The sequence below is a fragment of the Bos taurus genome, chromosome 3 (genome assembly GCF_002263795.3).
Source record: "Bos taurus isolate L1 Dominette 01449 registration number 42190680 breed Hereford chromosome 3, ARS-UCD2.0, whole genome shotgun sequence".
Lineage (NCBI taxonomy): Eukaryota > Metazoa > Chordata > Mammalia > Artiodactyla > Bovidae > Bos > Bos taurus.
This window is the reverse complement of record NC_037330.1, coordinates 42287915-42314246: the sequence shown is the minus strand read 5'-3', so window position 1 is coordinate 42314246 and position 26332 is coordinate 42287915. Positions and strand designations below refer to the sequence as shown.

Sequence of the window (26332 nt, the reverse complement as noted above, 5' to 3'; positions counted from 1 at the left end):
CCTTTCTTTTGTGGGCTCCTCATGTGCTCTGTTGAATGACAGCGTCTAGCTTATCTGTAGCTCAGTGTTCCTCATATCCCCACAGCCTCTTCCGCAGAGACACGAGGAAGTGGAAACAGATGGAACTGGCATTTCCCGTATACCTGGAATGCTCCAGCATTCTTCAAAGCCTGTTTGTGTACACCAGTAGCCAAAATACTGTGACTTTTGTGCACCTTTGTTAAACAGCCAAATCACTGACTCCAGATGCAGTTGATCAGAGTTCTATAATTTTTTTAACCTCCTACAGAATAATCAATTTAATAGATATTATTAATATGGTAGCATCCTCTTACATAATTCTGGGGCTTAAGAATAAAAATAATTCATCGCTGAACATAGAATTTTAGAATTTTACATCCAAGGAGACTGTCCGTAGAAGCAGTCTTGTTCTACCTCTCATTTTACAGATGAGAAAACTGAAGCCCAGAAATGCTGTCATTTGCTCCAGGTCACAGAGATAATTATAGTGGCACAGTCAAGACCAGAATCCAGGTTTTCTGACTCCAAGTCAAGAGTTCTTTCTACTCTTCTGTGCTGTGTCTCCAGTGTAATAATATTTGCCTTCATGTAAATGTGATGAAGAAGCATTTTTAAATAAAAGACATCTGACCTCCATTTTTGGTACATTAAGGCACTTTATAAATGGAGTTTTACTGTCTTATTTTTCATAGCAAATTATGAGGTTTAGAATATTATTTCCATAGTATTCTGTATGAAAGATATAATTAATTTTTTACTCTTTTTTACTTTTCTACTCTTGTGTAACCAGTTCCTGATTTTTTTTTTTTTTTTAAATAGTGACATCTCTCCATTGGATACTTTTAACTTGTGAGTAAATTTTTCTGTTTATTGCTCAAGACTAAATCCAATTTAAGGCCTGCTTAGTTTATTTTGTTTATGTTCTGTGAATTGATGCTTTTTAGAAACCAGGCTAATTCACAGGTCATATCATTTCATTCTTATATTACTTTAAATTTTCAGCCACTGGAGGGATCTTGAATTCTTAACATTATTCTCAGAGCCACACAAAATTGGGCATTAAATGTTGTATAGAACAAAACAAAAATTTTAACAGGGTAGAATTTTGAAGTCTTACAGAGAATCCCAAATGCTAAATTGCAACGTTCAACTCTTCATTAAAAGCATTACCTTGAGAAAGTTAAACTTTGTTTTTCTTTTTGTCACTGTCTTCAAAACAAATTATTTTTCAATTCACAAGAACTTTGGCAAAAAAAAGGAAATGATTTTATTCGTCGAAGAACATTGAATGTAAGTTTTATTCAGAGAAGATTGTTTGAAGACATGATCCCCCAAAAGTCTTCATGATCTAGATCTCTACCACAGAATCAAGACAATGAAAAATTATGGCAAAAAAGTATTTGCAGATAAGCGTAGTTTTATTTACTATAAATCAATGTGTCTTTGACGAGGGTATCTTTGGTTTATGTTTCACCGTTTCCTAACTACAGATTATACAGAAAGAACACCCTTTTGTTAAGTATTTATGTATCAGGCTCTCTGTATGGCCTCTTTCATGTTATCACATGTAAAACCCTTATATTTTCATTAAAAAAAAATGTTGCATGATTTTGATTGATAGATCTTTTTCAAATGTATTTTATTTTCTGATTCTCCTAATATGCTTATGAGGAAGAAATTCATAACTCCATTTTACAGATGAGGAGGCTGTTTTGAGAGAATGTAAATGAACTGACTGGGGAATGGCCAGTAGTAGAGTACTGATTCTAGATCGAGTACTTTTTAGTGACAACTACTCTGTTTTTTGTATGTCATTCTATAGTGATTTAAAGATCCAGGAAGTTATATCAGACTTAAATACACTCTCCCATACAATTATGAGGCTTCCCAGCTGGCTCAGTGGTAAAAAATCCGCCTGTCAAGCAGGAGATGCAGGTTTGATCCCTGGGGAAGGAAATGGCAACCCACTCCAGCATTTTTGCTGGGAAATCGCACAGTCCATGGGGCCGCAAAGAGTTGGACACGACTGAGTGACTAAGCACAGCACAAAGCGTTTGTTTAGACTCATTCCTTCTTTGGATCCTCTCCTACGCTTACTACCTTTGCCATTTAACTTAAACTCTGCAGACTAAAATGAATAATCAGAGGTCCTTTAAGCACTTTTGAGACCATTTTTTTGAAAAATGTAAAATGTTTTCTTGATACAGAGTTAACTGCTTAAAAGGGACTGACTCAAGTGTCAGTGCCAGTGTGAGTGAAGAGGAACACCTCCTGGCCAAGAGACATTAAATTAATTGGTAGGAAGTTGTCTTCTAAGAAGTACAGATGATTTTGCACTGCATGAGAGGGATTTGTACAATTTGATTTACATTACATTTTATAGACTTTATAGCTCTTCAAAAGGAAGAAATATATTTCATAATTAGTATTAATCTATGCTTAAACTTAATATTTAACTGTGAACTCTTCCCATGGCTTTGAAAATTTTAATATTTGTAACTTTGATCATGGTGGAAAGTCTGTAAAAAAAAAGAATGTCTTTGTCTCATACATCCTATTATCACCAAATTTAGTATGAATTTACACTTACATGTTCAGTTAAATGTTTGGTTAACCAGTGAGTAACTATTGTAGGCAGCAGTGGATACACAAGTAAGGTAAAACCAGTAATTTACTGTTTATTACAGAAGACATCTTAACTTTTCTTTGGCATTTTTGCACTGATAAGTGACTTTATATTCACTATGGCCTTTTTTTTTTTTTTTTTAAAGTCACCCTGTAAGCTACTCCTTCATTTTAATACAGGAACAGTGGGAATACAGAGATGTTTTCCATTTTGCAAGCTGTGTTAGGACAGCAATTTGGTAGAACTGGGACAGTGGAGCCTGGATCACCTGAGTTTGTATTTTGTGTATTTTGAATGAGAAACCACAGTCTCTCTTTTTATAGGAAATTGCCATATTCCTATTATCCAACACTTTAAGGGCCTGTGTATAACATTCTATTTCATTTATCCCAGATGCATTTTCATCCAAAACTCTTTCAAATGTCTATCTTCAAAGTGCTTCTATAAAAGCAACACTACATGTATTCATGAACTGATTTAAATATTCCTACGGTAGTTTATATCTTCTTTTGCCCCTCTAAATACTAAATTTTGGTAGAGCTTCTGTTTCTTATTTTGTCTCTTTTCATTACTGCTGCCAATGTAAAACTTCTCTTAAAAATCTTTGTTTTGAATGTATATGAATTTTATGTATCATATGTCAGTTAGACTCAGTATTCTGTTTTGAACTAAACATATCCTGTCAAGAGCTTGTTGTGTAGTCTCATCGCTTCCTCTAACAGCAACAAATTTAGTGATATATCTGCCCAAGTGATATTTTGCCCCAACATTTGTGAGTCTGATCAACAAACAGAATGAGTCTTCTATATCAGAAATACTGTGAATGAAAAGCTGCCAAATCCCTTCTTGGTATATTTTAAATACCCCTACAACACTTTACCTCCCTGTCTTTAATGGTTTAAACATATGGCCAAGTTTGATTTGGGTTTGATTCCTTTGGTGAAGAGTACATCATCAAAACATTTCTAAATAAACATTTGAGCACAAGGCTAGGTTGGAATGTCAAAGACTATATTGTAATTTGGTTTGAATATACTAGAGTGAGCAATTTTGATTTGCCTAAGAACAACAAATTCCAAATGTGTATTTCACTTTTTTCTACTTGAAGACATTCATGTATTTTGTTTAACCTCAGATATATTTAAAAATAATAATAAATGATTGTTATCAAAATTCTTCCAATAAAATTTCTGTTAAAAAGTCTTTACCTGGATTGTCTATTCATTTGATGAAGCTCCAATACTTTGGCCACCTGATGTGGAGTTGCCTCATTGGAAAAGACCCTGATGCTGGGAAAGATTGAGGGCAGGAGGAGAAGGGGGCAACAGAGGATGACATGGTTGCTTGGCATCATCAACTCAATGGACATGAGTTTGAGCAAATTCTGAGAGATGAAGGACAGGGAAGCCTGGTGTGCTGCAGTCCAAGGGGTTGCAAAGAGTTGGACACAACTGAGTGAGTGAACAACAACAACCTGCGTTGTCTATTAGTTTGATGAACTGAAAAGACCACTGTGAATTTAAGTTACCGGAACAGATTCTGGAGGGCTTAGGGAATGTAAGGGAAAGAATGATTCTCAGGGCCCAGGGACAGCAAAACTGATCAGGAGAGAGGAGCTAGCAGGAGACTTGGAAATGTCTCGACACTGAAGCTCCTCACTGTAAATCCTCCTACTCATTATTTTACCTCATAAACAAATCTCAAAGTATCTCCAGATATTTAACCTCAAATTATTTTCTCACCTTGTTCTCTATCATCTCAGCGTACAGGAAATGAAGACCAAAAACATCTGACCATTATCCTTCCAAATTTTTCCCTCTAATCAGAAGAAATTCTTTTTTAAACTAACTTCGCAAAACCCCAGATCCCACTCATCCCATCTTCTCAAACATACTCTTATCCAAGCAGTCTCTTCCTTACCATCAATCTATGCTATACAGTGAGGGCTTTATCCTCAGTGTGTGTGTTGTCAAGTATCTCACGTGTCTATATGCACTTCTGCTTGCTCTCTAACCATTTCTGTGGTGCTTAGTAATACGGCTTCACTCCTTCCTAGTTTGTAGAGGTAATCAGAAGCCATCAGTGGCTTACTTCTTGTCACGCCCTGGCAGGACTACCAGCATCTCTAATTTTACTTTCCCCACTCAAATCTCTTCAACTACCATTTCTGTTCAGAATTCCTTAAAGAATTCTTAGAAATCTAAATACTGCCTTTGCCAAAATTCTTAGAAATCTAAATACTGCCTTTGCCACCTTCCATATCCTGAATCCCCTATCAAAAAATCCTCATTGATTGGGAATCTTTTAAACTCACCTTTGCATTCCCACTGCCCTGTCTAGTACTTCATTGCTGTGTGCAGAGTCACAATGTGGAATTGTCTGATTTCTCTCCTATTCAAATAGTGTCTGACTCTGCTGCTGCTGCTGCTGAGTCACTTCAGTCATGTCCGACTCTGTGCGACCCCATAGACGGCAGCCCACCAGGCTCCCCCGTCCCTGGGATTCTCCAGGCAAGAACACTGGAGTGGGTTGCCATTTCCTTCTCCAATGCATGAAAGTGAAAAGAAAGTGAAGTTGCTCAGTCACGTCCAACTCTTAGCGACCCCATGGACTGCAGCCTACCAGGCTCCTTCGTCCATGGGATTTTCCAGGCAAGAGTGCTGGAGTGGGTTGCCATTGCCTTCTCCGTGTCCGACTCTAGCCACCTCCATTTCAGCACACATGCACAAACAGCCTCAACACACCACAAAAACAATTCTGGCCTTAGCCAGGAAGTACACGGAATTTCTGCTGAATCAGACGCCTAAGTTCTTTTCAAACATTTCCCCTATCCTGGTTTCCGGACTACCTTCTGCTGGCCCTTTTGCATAGTGGACTTTGACCTCCTAGAGCTGAAGCACCTGCCAGGGATGCCCTGCCCTGCTTTTCCTGTGCTCTCTGGAAGCAGCCTCTGGCCTAAGGGAAGTCTACAGTGGTCTGTCAACAGCCCATTAGAGCAGCCCTTTCTGTTTACATACATGTTTAGGCAAATTATTTACTATAACAGTTCATTACCCAATCTTTGAGTTTTTGCTTCCTTCCCCCAGAAGCCAACTTGTGTTATACTAATGAAGTAAGCTACCCAGTTTCCACTTTTAATTCCTTTAGCTCAAGAATCTTGAGTGGTTGTCTTAAATGCTCATCAAATACAAATTCCTCTGAATAATTTCAGCAACTTGTAATGCTTTTCTTTCCCTCCTTATTCAATCTCATTACTCATGATATGGAATAAGCAAACTTTGCATTACTCTAGACCAAAGAAACAGGAAAGAAAGGGAGAAGAAGCAAGCAGGTTTAACAGATTAGACAGAATGACAGTAATTTACTATTTTTCATTCTGCATGAAAAAGAGAAAAAGACAACACCATTTTAATAGGATTCTAGCTCATTCAAATACTCTGTCAGCTCATCCAGCTCTACTTCTACACTTTAAAGATAATTTACCATGAAGTTCAGGCTTTAATAAAGTCCTATAACCAATAGCAGTTGGTATAATAGTATAACAATACTCTGGCACAGTTTAAGCAATCAAAATTTATTGAAAAAATGGGTGAATTTTGCTTTTAATATAAAGTTTAGCACCTCTTTGAAAAATAGTACTATATGGATAGGCAAAGTGAACTGTATTCTTTGTAGGGGAGTCACTGCTAAAGCCAGAAGAAAAACAAAATAATATGAAAACAAAAGCATTCCCCAAAATATTTCCTGACTTTAGGTAAGTCAGGAAAGCATAGGTACGGTTTCAGTGCAATTAGAACCCTGCCATTTGACCCGGACTTTTGAAAACATTGCAACTGCTTCTAAAACTATAATAATAAGGTCTGTCTGATTAGCCATTACGGTGTTTTTCTACTCTAAGCATTGTTAGATCAGATTGTTGTTCAAGTTCACAGAGGTTATCTGTCTTGTATGTGCATCATACTACTTCCCTTTAAGCAATAATTTGTACACAGTTCATATTGATTTCCTCAGAGCTTCAAAACAAGACAAAGTCACTACATTTGTAGTTAAATCAGAGCAAAGACTTCCCGTTGGCTTCCAAAGACAATCTGGTAGTGGTGGCCACCAACTAAGGAAACCCACAAGAACAACAACTGAGAGAAGAATTTTTCTATTTGAGTTATGATTTCAAAAGGGTAGTGTATCTCCCTGTTGCTTTCTTCCTCTGTCCGCCTCTGCACATGGGTCAGAATGTAAGCCCAATCATGAAAGAGTCACAGAGCAACAGAATAAACGGAACTCCAAGTTTCTGAACAGAGCACCAAAAAAAAAAAAAACCTAGGGAACAGGGAAGTAGCGAGATCATGAAGAGGAGCTCAGGAAAGCAACTTGGAGGAGTCAATGATCAACCCCAAGTTTCACACTCAAGTCAGTAAGGCTTGTATCTGATCCTACCTGGCATACCAAAAGACTAAATTATCCAACTGTCTAGGTCCCAGCCTGGGTCACATAAACTTGAGATAGATCAAAAAAGAACTGCAGTCCTTGAAAACCCAACTGACACTGGAACCTCAATCCATAGAAGGTGGACTAGTAATTGCATCCTGCACCTAACCAGGCTCATTGCCTGCTAAAACACAAACCACAGAATCTAAACAAGAACCAGAATCTCATAATATTCAACATGTTCAAGCTACAATCCAAATTGGCAAAGTGCCACGAAAATTTCAACTTCCAGATGAAAAACAATCAACAGATACCATGGCTGAGATGATACCAAAGTTGGAATTATTGGACAAAGACTTTAAAGCAACTATTACAAAAATGCTTGAACAAGCAATCACTTATCTTGCAACAAAAGTTAAAACAGAAAACTGCAGATATAAAAAGAACCAAATGGAAATTTTAAAACAGTATCCAAAATTAAAACAAAATCAAGTCAACAGCAGAATGAAGACAGAGAAGTCAGTGAACTTGAAAATATATCAATAAAAATGATCCATACTAAATAACAGAGAAAATAGATTGGAAGAAAAACAAAACAAAACAAAACAGAGCTCAGAGACCTGTGGGACAATAAGAAATGTCTTAACACTTTTGTTATCAGATGCCCAGAAGGAGAGGACTCTACATACAATGATGAAGCAGAAGTGCTGAAAAAAATATTTGAAGAAACAATGGCTGGTAACTTCCCAAATTTGGTGACATAAAGCTAAGATACAGGAAGCTAAGCAAATGCCCAAAGGATAAATGCTAAAATATCCACATGAAATGCAACATGATCAGATAATTACAATCAAAATTCACAAGCTTTACATAAATGTTAAGTTCATTCTGACATTCATATAAAAAGGCAAAGGAACTAAACTAGATACAATTTTGAAAAAAGAGAAAACTAGAGGAATTATACTAGCTGCTTTTAAGATTTACCATAAAGCTAAAGAAATCAAGACAGTGTGCTATTACAGAAGGGAGAGAGACATAGACCGACAGAATAGCAAAGGGTTCAGAAATAGATCCACACAAATACGGTCAACATAATTATGGCAAACGGATTTTGACAACAGCACAGAAACAGTTCAATAATGATAGTCTTTTTAAACAAACAGTGTTGAAGCAATTGAATATCTCCATGCAAAAAAAGAAAAAAACAACAACTTTCATCTAAAACTCACACTTCAGATAAAAATTAACAAAATATACTACAGGTAAGTGTAAACTACAAAACTGTAAAAAATGTTAGAAGAAAACATAGGATAAAATCTACATGTCCTTGAGTTTGCTTATTGGTTCTTATACAATGTAACAGAAACATGATCAAGAAAAAGTTAATAAACTGGATTTCATCAAAATGAAAAACTTGTGCTTTGCAAAGACATAGTTAAGGAAATAAAAGGACAAGCTACAGATTAGGAGAAAATATTTACAAATCACAATCTGACAAAGAACTTATATCCAGTAGGTATGTGTGCTAAGTCGCTTCAGTCATGTCCGATTCTTCGCGACCCTATGGACTGCAGACTGCCAGGTTCCTCTGTCCATGAAATTTCCCAGGCAAGAATGCTAGCGTGGGTTACCATGCCCTCCTCCAGGGGATCTTCCTGACCCAGGGATCGAATCTGTGTCTCTTAGGTTTCCTGCGATGGCAGGCAGGTTCTTTACCACTAGTGCCACCTGGGAAGCTCTATATCCAAAATAGATAAAGAATAATCAAAATTTAACCATAAGAAAATTCAAATTAAAAACGGGCAGAAGGCATGAACAGATGTTTCATTAAGCAGGGTATAAAAATGGTAAATAAATACATGAAAAGATGTTCAACATTATTAGCCACCAGGAAAATGCAAATTAAAATTATGATGATATACCACAACACACCTATTAGAAGAGCTAAAATAAAAAAACTGTCAATATGAAGTGCTGACAAAGATACACAGCAATGGGAACTCTCACATTGCTTGCAAGAAAGCAAAATGACATAGGCACTCTGGAAATCATTTTGGCAGTTTTTTATAAGCTTAAATGTACATTTATCATATGATGCAGCAATTGCACTGTGGGGTGTCTATTCTAGAGAAATAAAAATCTACATTCATACAAATAACAGTATGTGACTATTTTAACAACTATATGTATAACTGCTAAAAACTGAAAAAAACCCAAATCTCTTTCAAATAGTTAATGGATAAAGAATATTGTGTCTATATGAGACTGCTACTTAGCAATTTAAAAAAAATGAACTTCTGACACATAACAATAACTTGGATGCATCTTAAACAGCATTTTATTGAAAGAAGCCAGTCTCATTTACATGATATTCTCAAAAGGACAGAACTACAGAGAAATCAGATCAATGGTTGCCAGGCATTATAGGTGGGTAGAAGGGGCGAACATAAAGGGAAAGGGTGAAGGTGTGTTTGTGAGAGAGAGAACTAGTCTGTGTCTAGATTATGAAAGCAGTTTCACTGTGTAATAGTTTAAAATAGCATTAAACTATTTGATGAATAGTGCACATTTTTCATTTTACAATTTCATTTATTGAGGTTAGATTACATAAAGATTAGATTTGGCAAAATGAGCAAATAAAAACACAGGCACTCAATTCAATTTCAAATAAATATTTTCTTAAGTGTCCCAAATATTGAATGGAACATAAACGTATTTTAAAAAGTTGTTGATCTGAAATTCAGCTTAAATGCATAAGCCTATTTTATCTGGAAAACATAACAGAAAAATGCACAGATCCTGAATTTATACAACTTAATGAATTTTGGTAAATATTTATACGCATACAATCAACACCACGTCAAGATACAGAAGCTTTCCATGACCACAGTGCCTTTCTGTCTCCTAGTCACTCGTCACTCCTCACTCTCTCTCTTCTTCTAGTCACTCTTACTCTCTCCGTAACAACTGTTTTCAAGCACTGTTTTGCCTGTTGCTATAATTCATATAAATGGAAGTGTACCCTTTTATGTCTGGTTTCTTTCACCTGTTTTTAAAATTCACTCAGGTTTTTTGTGTCAGCAGTGGTTCATTCTGTTTTACGGTAAAGTAATATTCCATTGCAAAACATACTACAATTTTTAAGTCCATTGTCCTGTAAAGGACACATGGCTTGGTTCCAGTTTGGGGCTATGAATGAATAAAGATACAAAGTTATAAACATTCATGGACTATTTTTGTCAGTAGGTTTTCATTTCTTTTCAGTAAATACATAGGACTGGCTTTGAAACTTCATGGGGCAGTTGTATGTTTAATTTATATGAAACTGCTAGTTTCCAAAGTAGTTGTACCAATTTATATACCTACCAGTAATGAGATTTTCAGTTATTACATCCCCTGGCAACTTAATATTTTTGACATTCTATTGGCTTTTCTTTACTATTTGTCCATTTTCTATTTTACCAGTTTTTGCTCTTATGTGAAGTATTTGCTTCCTTCTCAGTCAGTTCAGTTGCTCAGTTGTGTCTGACTCTTTGTGACCCCATGCACGACAGGCTTCCCTGTCCATCACCAACTCCTGGAGCATACTGAAACTCATGTCCATCGAGTCAGTGATGCCACCCAACCATCTCATCCTCTGTCATTCCCTTCTCCTCCTGCCTTCAATCTTTCGCAGCATCAGGGTCTTTTCCAGTGAGTCAGTTCTTCACATCAGGTGGCCAAAGTATTGGAGTTTCAGCTGCAGCATCAGCCCTTCGAATGAATATTCAGGACTGACTTCCTTTAGGATGGATCTCCTTGCAGTCCAAGGGACTCTCAAGAGTCTTCTCCAACACCACAGTGCAAAAGCATCAATTCTTCGGCACTCAGCTTTCTTTATGGTCCAACTCTCATATCCATACATGACTACTGGAAAAACCATAGCTTTGACTAGATGGACCTTTGTTGGTAAAGTGATGTCTTTGCTTTTTAATATGCTGTCTAAGTTGGTCATGGCTTTTCTTCCAAGGAACAAGTGTCTTTTAATTTCATGGCTGCAGTCATCACCTGCAGTGATTTTGAAGCCCAAAGATATAGTCTCTCACTGTTTCCACTGTTTCCCTATCTATTTGCCATGAAGTGATGGGACTGGATGCCATGATCTTAGTTTTCTTAATGTTGAGTTTTAAGCCAACTTTTTCACTCTCTTCTTTCACTTTAATCAAGAAGCTCTTTAGTTCTTCTTCGCTTTCTGCCACAAGAGTGGGGACATCTGAGTATCTGCGGTTATTGATATTTCTCCCGGAAATCTTGATTCCAGCTTGTGCTTCATCCAGCCTGGCATTTCACATGATGTACTCTGCATGTAAGTTAAATAAGCAGGGTGACAATATACAGCCTTGACATACTCCTTTCCCGATTTGGAACCAGTCTGCTGTTCTATGTCCAGTTGTAACTGTTGCTTCTTGACCTGAATACAGATTTCTCAGGAGGCAGGTCAGGGGTCTGGTATTCCCAGTTCTTTAAGAATATTCCACAGTTTGTTGTGATTCATACAAAGGCTTTGGTGTACTCAATAAAGCAGATGTTTTCCTGGAACTCTCATGCTTTTTCGATGATCCAGCAGATATTGGCAATTTGATCTCTGGTTCCTCTGTCTTTTCTAAATCCAGCTTGAACATGTGGAAGTTCACAGTTCACATACTGTTGAAGCCTGGCTTGGAGAATTTTGAGCATTACTTTGCTAGTGTGTGAGATGAGTGCAATTGTGCAGTAGTTTGAGCATTCTTTGGCATTGCCTTTGGGATTGGAATGAAAACTGACATTTTCCAGTCCTGTGGCCACTGCTGAGTTTTCCAAATTTGCTGGCATACTGAGTGCAGCACTTTCAGCTCATCGTCTTTTAGGATTTCAAATAGCTCAACAGGAATCCCATCACCTTCACTAGCTTTGTTCGTAGTGATGTTTCCTAAGGCTCACTTGATTTTGCATTCCAGGATGCTTCCTTCTAATTACTTAAAATTTAATACACTCTGCTTTTCCAGAATTGGATCACTGATTTTAAAACTTTCTTCTTTTCTAAAGCAGTAAATTTCTAAATACTACTTTATCTGAATCCCACAAATTTTCACATTTTGTTTATGTTTTTACTCAGAAATACATTCTTTTATCTCCAAATTTTGGGACTTTTAGAGATATTTTTTTTTTTTTGCCAGCAATTTTTATTTAATTTCAGTGTGGTCAATAGCCAAGCTTACGGTCTACTTTCATAAGTGTTTCATGTGTGCTTGAAAATATCTATTCTACCACTGTTGACTGTAGTGACCTAACAATTTGACCTAAATGGTTGGTTTGTTCAAATCAATACTTTTACTGATATTGTTTACTTCTATCAGTTGCTGACAGAAGGTTGTTAAAATCCCCAACTTTGTGGATTTGTCTGCATCTTCGTTCAATTTTGCCAATTTTTGCCTTATGTATTTTCAAGCTGGTATTCAATGCATACACATGCAGGATTGTCTTCTTGATGAACTGCCCATTTTCTTTATGAAAAGTATATCTCTAGTATACTCCTTCTTTTTAAGTCTATTTTGTCTTATGCTGATACAGCCACTTGTTTTCTTATGCTTACTGTTTGTATTGTTTATTTTTTCCCTATTCTTCTACTTTCATCCAGAGTCTTTATATATAAAGTTTAACTCTTGTAGACAACATATAGTTGAGCCTTTGAAAAAAAAACTACTCCTTTTGGTTGGACTACTTAATTTACAACTGTGATACCAATAAGCAATTATTGATTTGGCTGGATTTAAGTCTTCCATTCCACTATTTGCTTGTTCTTTGTCCTATGTTTTTTAATGTTTATTTCCTCCTTTCCTGTCCTCTTTTGGTTAATTATATGTCTTTCAGTATTTAATTCTTCTCATTTTTTTTAACTTCTGCCAAGTGTGTGTGTGTGTGTGTGTGCTTTTTTTTTTTTTGGTAGTAGTTGCCAAAGGATTAGAATATATATCCTTAACACAGTCTACCTACAGTTATTATTCTACTACTTCAAATAAAATGTAATAATCCTGAAACTGTATAATTCCCTTTCCCCCTGCAACTTGTGTTATTGTTTGCACATATTTTATAGCTAAATACATGCCACAATACTATGTTAAATTGTCAGTTGTCTTTTAAAAGGGAAAGTCGCTCAGTTGTGTCCTACTCTTTGCAACCCCATGGACTATACAGTCCATGGACTTCTCCAAGCCAGGATACTGGAGTGGGTAGCCATTCCCTTCTCCGGGGGATCTCCCCAACCCAGGGATTGAACCCAGGACTCCCGCATTGCAGGCGGATTCTTTATCAGCTGAGCCACCAGGGAAGCCCAAGAATACTAGCTCTTCCCAAGCCAGGAATCGAACTGGGATCTCCAGCACTGCAGGCAGATTCTTTATCAACTGAGCTATCAGGAAAGCCCAATAGCTTTTAAAAACATAAAGCAAAGAAAATCTGATAGTCATTTATACTTACATTTTATTATTTCCTTTCTTTCAGCTGTCATTTACCTTCAACCCAAAACACTTCCCTCAGCTTTCCTTGTAGTGTGCGTCTGCTGGTGACTAATTCTGCTTTCATGAAGATTGTTTAATTTGTATTTTTCTGTCCTATTTGTTTTCTGTTCTGCTTCTGGGGACCCAATCACATATATGTTGAATTGCTTGATACTGCCTCACATGGCATTGAGGTTCTGTGCTCTTTTATTCTTCCCTCCAACCTTTTTTCCTCAGAAAATTTCTGTTCATCATCTGCACTCTGTTGTTAACTTCAACCATTTGGGGTTTTCTCTTTGTTTCCATTACTCTGCTAAGAGTACTCAGTTACATTAATTCACTACAACCACTTTTCCTTTTCATACTTGAACACAGTTCTGAGCTGCTTTGAAATCCTTGTTGGCTAATTCCAATATCTGGGTTGGTAGGATCTCTTTTTACTGTGTGTTTTTCTCTTTTTGACCTTAAGTCATATTTTCCTATTTCATTGCATGCCTCATAATATTTTATAGCATTCGAGGCATTGTTGATAGATTGATTCATTTTGTTATTATGCTCTGGAAATGATAAGCTTTGTTCTAGCAGGCAGGTAATTATTGGCTAGTCACTTTGATTTTATGGAGGCTTGATTTCACATTATGTTAAAGATTCTGTCTTTAGTTTTAGCACAAATCCTTAGCCCTAGGCACAGCCTTTACTGCTAATAAACAACCATTCTAGGGATTTGATGCAAAGTCTAAGGTACAAGCTTTCTAACTTGTTGGGATTCAAACTCTTGAGTTCTCTTGCAACAGAGAGCAACAATCTCTGCTTAGCTTTTTCAGTCTCCCAGCTACAGCTTTCCATCAGGTTCACTGGAGTCTTCCCTGCACATGCACAATGCCAGAGTTAGCCAAAGATTTAAGAGGAGATCATGCAGATTAGAAGTCTCCTCCCTCAGTGCCACCTTCATTTCTAGAATTTTCTCCTTCAGTATACAGCTCCTCCAGCAGCAGCCAATTCCAACAACTCAAGTCATTAAGACTTAAACTTTCTCTTCCATTCTAGCCTCCCACTCACCAGACTGACTGGTAAATTCCCTGAGGGAAAAATCATGTAAGTATAGTTCTCTTACTACTTCTGGTCACTCCTTGGTGCCTTTAGACAGTTATTTGTTATATTTTCCCAGAGTTTATCATTGGGAGAGTTTGTACATTGCAACCTATTCCACCACTACCCAAATCAGAAGTCCTTCATTTTATAATTCTTCACTGTTTAATTTAATGCTTTAGAAAAAAAATACAGAACTGTTACTTAAATGTCCTTGGGTCTCTCTTATTTTGCATCTGACAGATTGAAAATAGAATGGTTCACATATATTAAAATATCTTTTATCTCAAATGAAGTAACTCAAAATAATCTCCTATTAATTGTTGCTCCCAGAAAAGAGGGAAGTAGTTGATGAACTTTAGTGAATCTATTGAGCAAAGAGGTCAGATAAACTGATTAGGCCATGGAAACAGAGTTGACTGACCTTGAACAATATAGGAGTTAGGGGAACTGACCCTTCCATGCAGTTGAAAACATCTGTGGTTCCATGTCCATGGATTCAACCAACTGCAGATTCAACCGACCGGACTGTGCAGTACTCAGTATGTATTTTGTGGACCTACACAGTTCAAACCTGTGTTGTTCAAGGGTCAACTGAAATCAGTTAGACCAACTGAAGCAAGGCCATGGAGCAAGGCTATTTCTATTTTGAACTGACAAAAAGTGTAACACTTCATAGTCATGAAACATAATAAATGGAGTGTGATTTACAACTAGGAAGAAGAATGTGGCTACTTGCATACATAGGGAGGCATATTAACTGTTAAGTGATATGACAAATCTTGACCAATCTATTGCTGTCTTCAAGCTTAAATTTTTAAAAATTTTATTTTGTAGTCAGCAAATTTTCCACTTTTCAGCATGGATGTGAAAGATGCTATTTAAAACCAAACAGCAACTGTTCATGGCTGCCTGAACATTTATAATTCAATAATTATATAACCTCCAAAATACAGCAGAATACGAGGCACATAATTAGGACGTCAGCTAAACAACACAAAGCAATGCAAAAGGATGTCATTCTGTGGCGTGTGCTCAGCTGAGCCCTAAGTAAGTGGGACTGTTGGCTGGTAACATATTCTTCTCATCTCTGTTTATATGTATTAATACCACATGCTGTCAGGACAATGTATCTTGCAGTCAGGACATCAGACTTTTTAAGAGAGAAGAAAGTTCTATCTTGTATAAACTGGTTTCATAAACAGACATTGCCTTTAAATGATTCTGTCTATGGCTATCTAGCTGTAAGTTCTCCAGTTTGGTCTGTTCCACTTATGTTCATCCTGAAAAACTGCCAAATTAGCAGCAACAACTGATGATATCACAGGGTAAAAACTCATTGACACAGGAAACCAAGCACTGTTGGAGTATCTTTCTTCTTGGTCACTCAATTTATACTTATTAGGTAAACCAAAAGACCTATTGGATTTGTTACACAAATACATGTATGTGTATATATGACTGAAATTAACATCTCACAATAGAAGATGCCTGTATTCAGAGTCCACCAATGCTTTGGGCTTCTGAGCTATTTTCTGGTATGGTAAACAGACTTAGCATCTCCATCTCCAGTGGATGCAAGCTGCCTCCAGTGATAATCAAGGAATGCAATGGTCCTCCCAAGTCCACAGTAGACATCTGCTGCAAAGTGCCTGCTGCAATTTTCTGGTCCTCAGCGCCAACCCTGGCTAAGCCAACACAGAGTGTCTCCTCGGTGACTGCTATTAAAAGAAAAACAAAGATGCCACCATTCAATTCAGTAAATGCATTATCCTGAATCCACTCAAACTAACACTAGTACTAAAAATACATTTAAAGAAGTCCCAAATAAGTCGCAAATATATTAAATCTCCTTTAGTCACTCATTATAGACATACTATCTGCTGATTTATCTAAGGCTTTTCTAAATTATTTGCACTGCTGCTGCTGCTGCTAAGTCGCTTCAGTCGTGTCCGACTGTGCAACCCCAGTCGTGTGCAACCCCAGAGACGGCAGCCCACCAGGATCCCGTCCCTGGGATTCTCCAGGCAAGAACACTGGAGTGGGTTGCCATTTCCATTTGCACTACCTAACATTTAAAGTAAAGTAGTACTTCCTAACTTTACCATTTCGGAATTCCAAAGACTTACTTTAGTTTAAAATTTTAGGACTTGATGAATAATTACCTGTATCCATACTCTATCACATAGCATTTGTCTTTAACTAGGTTCTGAGTGGACAGTGTTTATTACATGATTATACTGTAAATAAAATGTTTGAGATATTTTCACATTGACCAAGATATACTGGAAAAAGCAGAAGATTATGAGATAAATACATAGATTTGAGTCTGTGCTTGACCATTCCGCTATATGACAAACCTTCAGTTTCTTCTTTTTTGTGGGAAAACTATCCTTCATAAAGGGTGGTTTAAGGACTAAGATAATAGATATGAAAGTACTTAGTAAACTACACAGCCCTGAAGAAATAATAGACATTATGACATTACTTAAGCTTTTAAGTTCGAAATAACATACATTAGTGAACTTCATTATTCATTCCAGTGTGTCTGCTCTTTAGCAGACCCTCTTGTGATTTTCTTTAGTTGGAAAAGCTGTCCTGATTGACAAATGACCAAAATGGGGCAAATGACTTCTCCAAGGACGAGCAGGAAAGTAAGGAACTCTGTACAAAGGTATGGGCATACAGCACCCCTGCAGGTTCTTTGTTTCATGGTTTTAACAAGGCCTACTGAGGCCAATGGTTATTAAAGAATCTTTTTGTGTATCTTTCCCATCAAGAAATATGTGTTCAATGCCAGTCAGCACCTTGTAATAGAATATAATGACAGATTTATTTAAGAACCTCTCAATAAAAATCTATTGACAATGAACATTTTATTATATAGCACATCTATTGTGTCTAGATATTAAGAATGCAAGGGTAAATTCTCTGGTCTTTATCCTGAAAAAACAACTATACCTGGTCTCAGTATACTTTTGCAGGATAGAGCTTAATATAGACTTGGGCTAAAATGGAGGTTCTGTATTTCACCAAAATATTTATACTAACCTATTTACATAAAATCTGATTTATATTTAATTTGAAAAAAAAATCCTTACTTTCTAGAATGATATTAATATTACTAGAAAGAATCCATTTCCATTACTAGAAAGAAATCCATTACTTTTGAGTAGAACTTTCAGCCTATGAGATTTAAGGGAAAGATGAAAAAAATGATAAGAAAAAAATGAATGCAAACACACTGACTCACTTTAGTGGTGTTGGTAATGCATGTGTGTGTTTCAGATGTTACATACTCATCTCAATGCAGCATGAGGGGAATATGAGAGCCCTTTGAAGATTCCTGAGTACCTGGTTCTTCTCCTCGTATTCGCTGATTCTGAACAATCTCCAGAAGTTGCTGGGCTGCTTGGTTGACACTCATATACCGAGGAGGTTCATAGATCTTTCTTCCCCTGTAAGTGTAAAAGTAGATGCCACTGTTCTTAGCCATGAAATTACATAATACATTTTTAATGTAATTATTCCCCCAGGTATAGTCAATTACCACATTCTATGTTCTGTTTGAAGCTGCCACTTGTTACTCACTTTAAGTAAATCATTTACCTTTAGTTTCTTAAGCTTTCTTCATTGTCCTATTTCAAATGCTCTCTCATCTCACTGAAATGTTGGCAGAAATAAGTGCAACAACTTAAAGATAAATGCTTAAATCAAAGTTCAGTTCAGTTCAGTCGCTCAGTCGTGTCCGACTCTTTGCGACCCCATGAATCGCAGCACGCCAGGCCTCCCTGTCCATCACCAACTCCCAGAGTTCACTCAGACTCTCGTCCATCGAGTCAGTGATGCCATCCAGCCATCCCATCTTCTGTCGTCCCCTTCTCCTCCTGCCCCAAATCCCTCCCAGCATCAGAGTCTTTTCCAATGAGTCAACTCTTCGCATGAGGTGGCCAAAGTACTGGAGTTTCAGCTTCAGCATCATTCCCTCCAAAGAAATCCCAGGGCTGATCTCCTTCAGAATGGACTGGTTGGATCTCCTTGCAGTCCAAGGGACTCTCAAGAGTCTTCTCCAACACCACAGTTCAAAAGCATCAATTCTTCGGCGCTCAGCCTTCTTCACAGTCCAACTCTCACATCCATACATGACCACAGGAAAAACCATAGCCTTGACTAGACGGACCTTTGTTGGCAAAGTAATGTCTCTACTTACTCTTATTCAAAGTGGTTCTTTAGGCAAAAATAATTCAAAATAAGTAGAAATTTGTTCTATACTCTAATCAGTAGAAATTTGTTCTATACTCTAATCAGATTTTATAGGGTTCATTTTTATTACCATGTTTAAACCACATATTCCTCTTTTCATATCTTCCTCTAAGAAAAGTAAACTACAGCAATAAAAATCTCAAAGTCTTAGAGGATAAGATATGTTTACTTCCATATGCCTCAAAAGCCTATCAAATGTGCTCAATGGTCAAAATATTGCTTTTGCAGTTTACAAAAAAAATTCATATAGATTATTTTGTTGACTCTCAAAACAATTCTGTAACTCAGGTCTAAGAGAAATATAATGCAAGCCACAAATAGAATTTAAAATTTTCAATAGTATCTACAATAACAAAAGTAAAAAAAAGAGACAAAATTAATTTTAATAATGTATTTATTTAGCCCAATATATCCAGAATGTTATATTTCAACATTTATTCCTATACAAATTATTATACATCATTTTTGTACTAAGTCTTTGAAATCTGGAATGTATTCTATATTTTAGTACATCTTAATTCAAATGTTAAATTTTCACTGGAAATACTTGATCCGTATTCAGATCATAAAATTCATGGTTGTAAAAGTAGATTTACATATTGAATTGTTCTAAATATACTTAAATGTTATCTAGTTACTTAGTTGAGTATTAGTTTTAAATTAATTAAAACTAAATTATAAATTCCATTCCTCAGTTACATTAGTCATATGTATTTAAAGCTCTCGTTAGTTATATATGGGTAGCAGCTACTGCATCTATAAGTAAAAAGGGGTTATTTCCCCCAATATACAATTGAAGACAATACGGCTCAGAAATGCAAGTAACTTTCCCAAGAGCACATAACCAGAGTCCAACTCATGACTCAAACCCATGTTTTCTGACTCTCAGTTAACTCATTCCACATATATTTACTGAGTGCCTATTAGGTGCCAACCACTGTTCTCAATACTGAACCCATGAAATTTACTGCTATTTCTATTCTATCATACTGCTTAACATTTCATAAGATTGAAAGTGTTAAATTTTGCACTGTTACTGAAAACTGATTTTCAACAATCTTTAGAACTTATGTCATTTAAGTAGAATTTATAGTCCATGGAATTAAAATAGAATTAAGCATTCTCAGAATACGAACTTACTTGATTAGATTTTCCAAAGACTGCTCCTTTACTTTGATGTCTGTAGGAAGCAAAAACAGATAGTTCTATTTTAATTAAGTACTTTACCCAAAATCCTACATGTAAACTTCAGCTGAAACACCTAAATTTTTGGTAAATATTATTCTCAAGTCTCTAAAATGCTAATTTGAGAGTCTGTGACAATCTTCCCTCACACTTGTATCTGGCCACATTTTTAAGGAAATATAAAGAAGAATGGAAGCTTGTGGTTGTATAAAGATCATTAGTTAGAAAACAAACATGAGGTTGGCCCTGAGACCATCCTGAATGGACTGAATTTCCTCTTGGAAAAGAAGACAGGAAAGAGTTAGACAAATATTGGCATATACACTATCTAACAGCTAATCAAAATCTTTGTGTTCATTTCTATTAGCTGGTAACTGCACAGATCCAACTGGAAAGTTCTTGTTAACATGTTCCTATTCTTACCTATTTTTCAGGCACTAGAATATAAGCTTAAATGCATGTAATGTAAATAAAAGAAAATTCTTACCACGTATTGAAGAGACTTTCGCTTTTCTGTGAATGGTAAGATATGCCAGTAACTTATGAAACATTTTAATACCAAATATTCATACTTTAATGGGGATTTCCCAAGCATGGACTGGTAGCCACAACAGCCAAAACACATATAGCCCTTGCTCTCATAAAGCTTGATGATGCAAACATCACAAAGATTTGATTCTTTATGCTTTGTAATCACTGATGCTCAGCTAAACAATCTGGTAGAAGGTAAAAGAGCAGAATCACTCTACATCCTCACAGGAACTCAGTACACAACAGCAAGAGCAACAGCTGCTTCCTGTTCTACATGCTAAAAACAAATGGTTCGGCCAAAGTTTGTTACTGCAAAAATAAATAGAGTGTAACTGAGTGGTCTTTTTGATAGACTTTGACAACTTTCTCAAGTGATTATAAACTTTCTCGAATGATTATAAAAGTTTTTCTTACAAAGAATACTAAGTATTTGCTTGGAAAATGCTCTAGAGATAATCCCTTACATATATTCTAAATGTTCTTAGAACCAGCAATGAATATATTTTTCAGGTTTGAAATTCATTATTTAGGCATTTTCATTGTATGGCACATATAGGAAATATGTATACCTGTTATTGAAATATGGCCTGCAATACAATTAATGATATAAACATCAACTTAGATCTCCTCTACCTAATAGCTGTAATCATTTTTAAAAAGTAAACATTTATTAATGCATTCACCTTGAGCTTCTGAAATGTTATTTGTGATAGTTAAGTTTTTAATATTTCCATTTTTTCACTTTTTAAATGATACATTCTATAAAATTTTATTTTAAAAATGAAGAGGGCTGGGGAGAATTTTTATGGGCAAATGCTTCTTCACTAATGTAAGTGTGTATTAGTGAATAAATTCAAGCCAGACTCATCTTACCTTGTATTTACACAGGCCATATTTATTCCTTTCTACTTTCTAGAATGTAAACTTCTCTTATTCATTTTAGTACCAGCATCTAGCATAATGTAGAGTACCTAGCAGATACACCATAAATTCTACTGAATAAATTTGTTCATGTGGCTCTACTATGACAGCTAATTTAAACTATCTACCTCTTAAGTAGAGTAAAAGTCCCAACTCCTTCAGAAACCTTTATAGACTTCCTCCCAAAGGCTCTTTGTCCTTTGAGACAGACATACAATTAGTGCTATATTTTGTTAATCTCCAATTACATCATATATATTAGTCTTGCCTTTCCAAGTAAATTTTAAATTCTCTATGGTTTCTTACCATGACATATTCTCACTAATCCTTACAGGGTATGGCCCATAAGAGCAGCCATTCAATAAATACATACTAATTAAAAATAATGAGAACTCCAGGTGATTAAATGATGAGATCTATGGTTTGCGAAGTCAGAATCATGATATCTTATACTTCACACCTTGTTCCTGTTTTTGTTAATGGAGCAAGGAAGATATATTGTTTAACCTTGTTTGTCTTTTCCCAGGAAAGCCAAGAAAAGAGGCAGCAGCTCTTAGAGAAAGTTCAAGAGCCAAAGTTCTGGTTTGTCCTTCCTGCCTCGATACAATAGAACTTAATTGTTCTCTCAACTTTCAGGTACACAGCACATTAGTTCCAACTAGATTTCAAAATCCTGAGAGCAGGACCCAGGTCTAATACTTCCTTGGTATTCCAGAAGAACCTAACTCCACAGTGGGCATAAATACTTAATAAATACTGTGAGCTGAATTTCTAACTGCCCTTTCAAAGCTTCCAAAAGATAATTCCAATTTTCCCCCCTTTCCTATATTTTTTTTTTCGTGATACATGAAGATGTTATCACAGGTAGCTTGCCTCTTATGACTACTTTTATCCTCATTCTGTTTTAAAAACTCAGTTCTGTTGTTTAAACACACACACACACACACACACACACACTTCATATCGGAGCTCCAATGAATCCCTATTTGTCATCCCTCAGTTGCATATATTTCTACCTCTGCCTTTAATAAAAGCTTTTTTAAATGCCTGTACCTCTTGCATCATTCTCCTTTGACTTTCTACATAGCGCTGGCCTTAATTGGCTCTAAGTTTAAGATAACATGATGGATACCTTTAATGGCATATTCCACACGAATTAACAAGAACCACAAAATAAGTTCTGCCAATAAGAACTACTAAAGAGGGAGACTAGTATCTTTCCACATGGAAAATCCAAACACAAAACTATAAAGCTAATTAGCTAATAATGAATTACTAAATTACACTGATAATTAACTAAAATAAGAAAGCATTATCATACCAGTAAATTGTGGGATTCAGGCATAAGCCAAAAAAAATACCAGAGAAGCATGCATGGCCTGATCTAGATCTAGAACTAATTAGGTATCACTCTTACTGCAGTAAAAAAGGAATGTAATCTAGCTGGAACTGAATGAACTAGCAAGAATTAAAGATTTTCTGTGACAATGGGTAATAAGATCAAGTCTGAAACTAAAAGTAAATGTTAACCAATTAACTTCTATTACATATCTGTTGGACAGCTACACTGTGCTACACTTCTAGACATTAGAAAGAGAGGAATCAGTAAAACAAACTCCCTGCTCTTACAAAGTAAAGAAGAAAACCAACGAGTTAATAAAACAATTCACATGAATGGTAATACAAGAAGTTACACAAGGTAATGGGAAAGAAAATCACTGGGGAATACAGGGTGTACATTACATTAGGCAGAATTTTACTTTAGATCAGGAGTCAGTAAATGTTTCTGTAAAGAACCAGGTAGTAAATATTTTAGGTTCTGAAGGCCACAAGGTCTCTGTCAAAACTACTTATTGCTGCCATTGTAGCATGAAACAGACATAGATAATACATAAATGAAGTAGCGTGGCTGTGTTCCAATTAAACTTTATGAAACAGGTGGTAGCCTATATCTGATCCAGCAGAGGTGGTTTGCTAACCTTTGCTCTACATAATTTCCAAATTCTACCCTATAAGAAATGCTAACCATTAGTAAAACTTTTCTACAGTCTTCTCTTTTAAAGAGACATATTGATTGGGGTTCTGATAATGTACAAATTTATATATTATTGAATAATAGAGAACTTTGTACATGAGACAACCTAAATGTCTTTTTTTTTTTTTTACTTTACAATATTGTATTGGTTTTGCCATACATTGACATGAATCTGCCACAGATGTACATGTGTTCCCCATCCTGAACCCCCCTCCCTACCTCCATACCCATCCCATCCCTCTGGGTCATCGCAGTGCACCAGCCCTGAGCACCCTGTATCATGCATTGAACCTGGACTGGCAATTCGTTTCACATATGATAATATACGTGTTTCAATGCCATTCTCCCAAATCATCCCACCCTCGCCCTCTCCCACAGAGTCCAAAAGACTGTTCTACATATCTGTGTCTCTTTTGCTGTTTCACATATAGAGTTATCATTACCATCTTTCTAAATTCCATATATATGCGTTATTATACTGTATTGCTGTTTTTCTTTCTGGATCACTTCACTCTGTATAATAGGCTCCAGTTTCATCCACCTCATTAGAATGGATTCAAATGTATTCTTTTTAATGACTGAGTAATACTCCATTGTGTATATGTACCACAGCTTTCTTATCCATTCGTCTGCTGATGGACATCTAGGTTGCTTCCATGTCCTGGCTATTATAAACAGTGCTGTGATGAACATTGGGGTACATGTGTCTCTTTCAATTATGGTTTCCTTGGTGTGTATGCCCAGCAGTGGGATTGATGGGTCATATGGCAGTTCTATTTCCAGTTTTTCCACACTGTTCTCGATAGTAGCTGTACTAGTTTGCATTCCCACCAACAGTGTAAGAGGGTTGGTTCCCTTTTCTCCACACCCTCTCCAGCATTTATTGCTTGTAGACTTTTGGATAGCAGCCATTCTGACTGGCGTGAAATGGTACCTCATTGTGGTTTTGATTTGCATTTCTCTGATAATGAGTGATGTTGAGCACCTTTTCATGTGTTTGTGTCATCTGTATGTCTTCTTTGGGGAAATGTCTGTTTAGTTCTTTGGCCCATCTTTTGATTGGGTCATTTATTTTTCTGGAATTGAGCTGCAGGAGTTGCTTGTATATTTTTGAGATTACTTCTTTGTCAGCTGCTTCATTTGCAATTATTTTCTCCCATTCTGAAGGTTGTCTTTTCACCTTGCTTATAGTTTCCTTTGTTGTGCAGAAGCTTTTAAGTTTAATTAGGTCCTATTTGTTTATTTTTGCTTTTATTTCCAATATTCTGGGAGGTGGGTCATAGAGGATCCTGCTGTGATGTATGTCGGAGAGTGTTTTGCCTATGTTCTCCTCTAGGAGTTTTATAGTTTCTGGTCTTACGTTTAGATCTTTAATCCATTTTGAGTTTATTTTTGTGTATGGTGATAGAAAGTGTTCTAGTTTCATTCTTTTACAAGTGGTTGACCAGTTTTCCCAGCACCACTTGTTAGAGATTGTCTTTTTTCCATTATATATTCTTGCCTCCTTTGTCAAAGATAAGGTGTCCATGGGTGGGTGGATTTATCTCTGGGCTTTCTATTTTGTTCCATTGATCTATATTTCTGTCTTTGTGCCAGTACCATACTGTCTTGATGACTGTGGCTTTGCAGTAGAGCCTGAAGTCAGGCAGGTTGATTCCTCCAGTTCCATTCTTCTTTCTCAAGACTGCTTTGGCTATTTGAGGCTTTTTGTATTTCTATACAAATTGTGAAATTATTTGTTCTAGCTCCATGAAAAATACCATTGGTAGCTTGATAGGGATTGCACTGAATCTATAGATTGCTTTGGGAAGTATACTCATTTTCACTATATTGATTCTTCCAATCCATGAACATGGTATATTTCTCCACCTATTAGTGTCCTCTTTGATTTCTTTCACCAGTGTTTTATAGTTTTCTATATATAGGTCTTTTGTTTCTTTAGGTAGATATATTCCTAAGTATTTTATTCTTTTCATTGCAGTGGTGAATGGAATTGTTTCCTTAATTTCTCTATTTTCTCATTATTAGTGTATAGGAATGCAAGGGATTTCTGTGTGTTGATTTTATATCCTGCAACTTTACTATATTCATTGATTAGCTCTAGTAATTTTCTGGTGGAGTCTTTACAGTTTTCTATGTAGAGGATCATGTCATCTGCAAACAGTGAGAGTTTTACTTCTTCTTTTCCAATCTGGATTCCTTTTATTTCTTTTTCTGCTCTGATTGCTGTGGCCAAAACTTCCAAAACTATGTTGAACAGTAGTGGTGAGAGGGGGCACCCTTGTTTTGTTCCTGACTTTAGGGATGCTTTCAATTTTTCACCATTGAGGATAATGTTTGCTGAGGGTTTGTCATAAATAGCTTTTATTGTGTTGAGGTATGTTCCTTCTATGTCTGCTTTCTGGAGGGTTTTTATCATAAATGGATGTTGAATTTTGTCAAAGGCTTTCTCTGCATCTATTGAGATAATCATATGGTTTTTATTTGTCAATTTACTAATGTGGTGTATTACATTGATTTGCCGATATTGAAGAATCCTTGCATCCCTGGGATAAAGCCCACTTGGTCATGATGTATGATCTTTTTAATATGCTGTTGGAGTCTGTTTGCTAGAATTTTGTTAAGGATTTTTGCATCTATGTTCATCAGTGATACTGGCCTGAAGTTTTCTTTTTTTGTGGCATCTTTGTCAGGTTTTGGTATTAGGGTGATGGTGGCCTC

At 36.3% G+C, this 26332-nt stretch overlaps 1 protein-coding gene across 5 annotated transcripts in view; it reads right to left on the bottom strand.

Annotated features, from left to right (window-relative positions):
- Nucleotides 1–9387: 9387 nt before the first annotated feature.
- The window catches only part of DPH5 (diphthamide biosynthesis 5), a 45810-nt gene continuing 28865 nt past the window's right edge, over nt 9388–26332 (bottom strand). For 4 of the 5 annotated variants that reach the window (XM_005204093.5, XM_005204096.5, XM_005204094.5 and 1 more), the window contains exons 6-8: nt 20080–20119; nt 18031–18134; nt 9388–16397 (exon numbers count right to left, since the gene is read on the bottom strand). In XM_005204093.5, coding sequence (XP_005204150.1) covers nt 16174–16397; nt 18031–18134; nt 20080–20119 — 368 coding nt within the window. In that variant the 3' untranslated portion in view covers nt 9388–16173. The remainder of the gene's footprint in view (nt 16398–18030; nt 18135–20079; nt 20120–26332) is intronic. The other variant, NM_001076821.1, reaches the window with a different exon arrangement.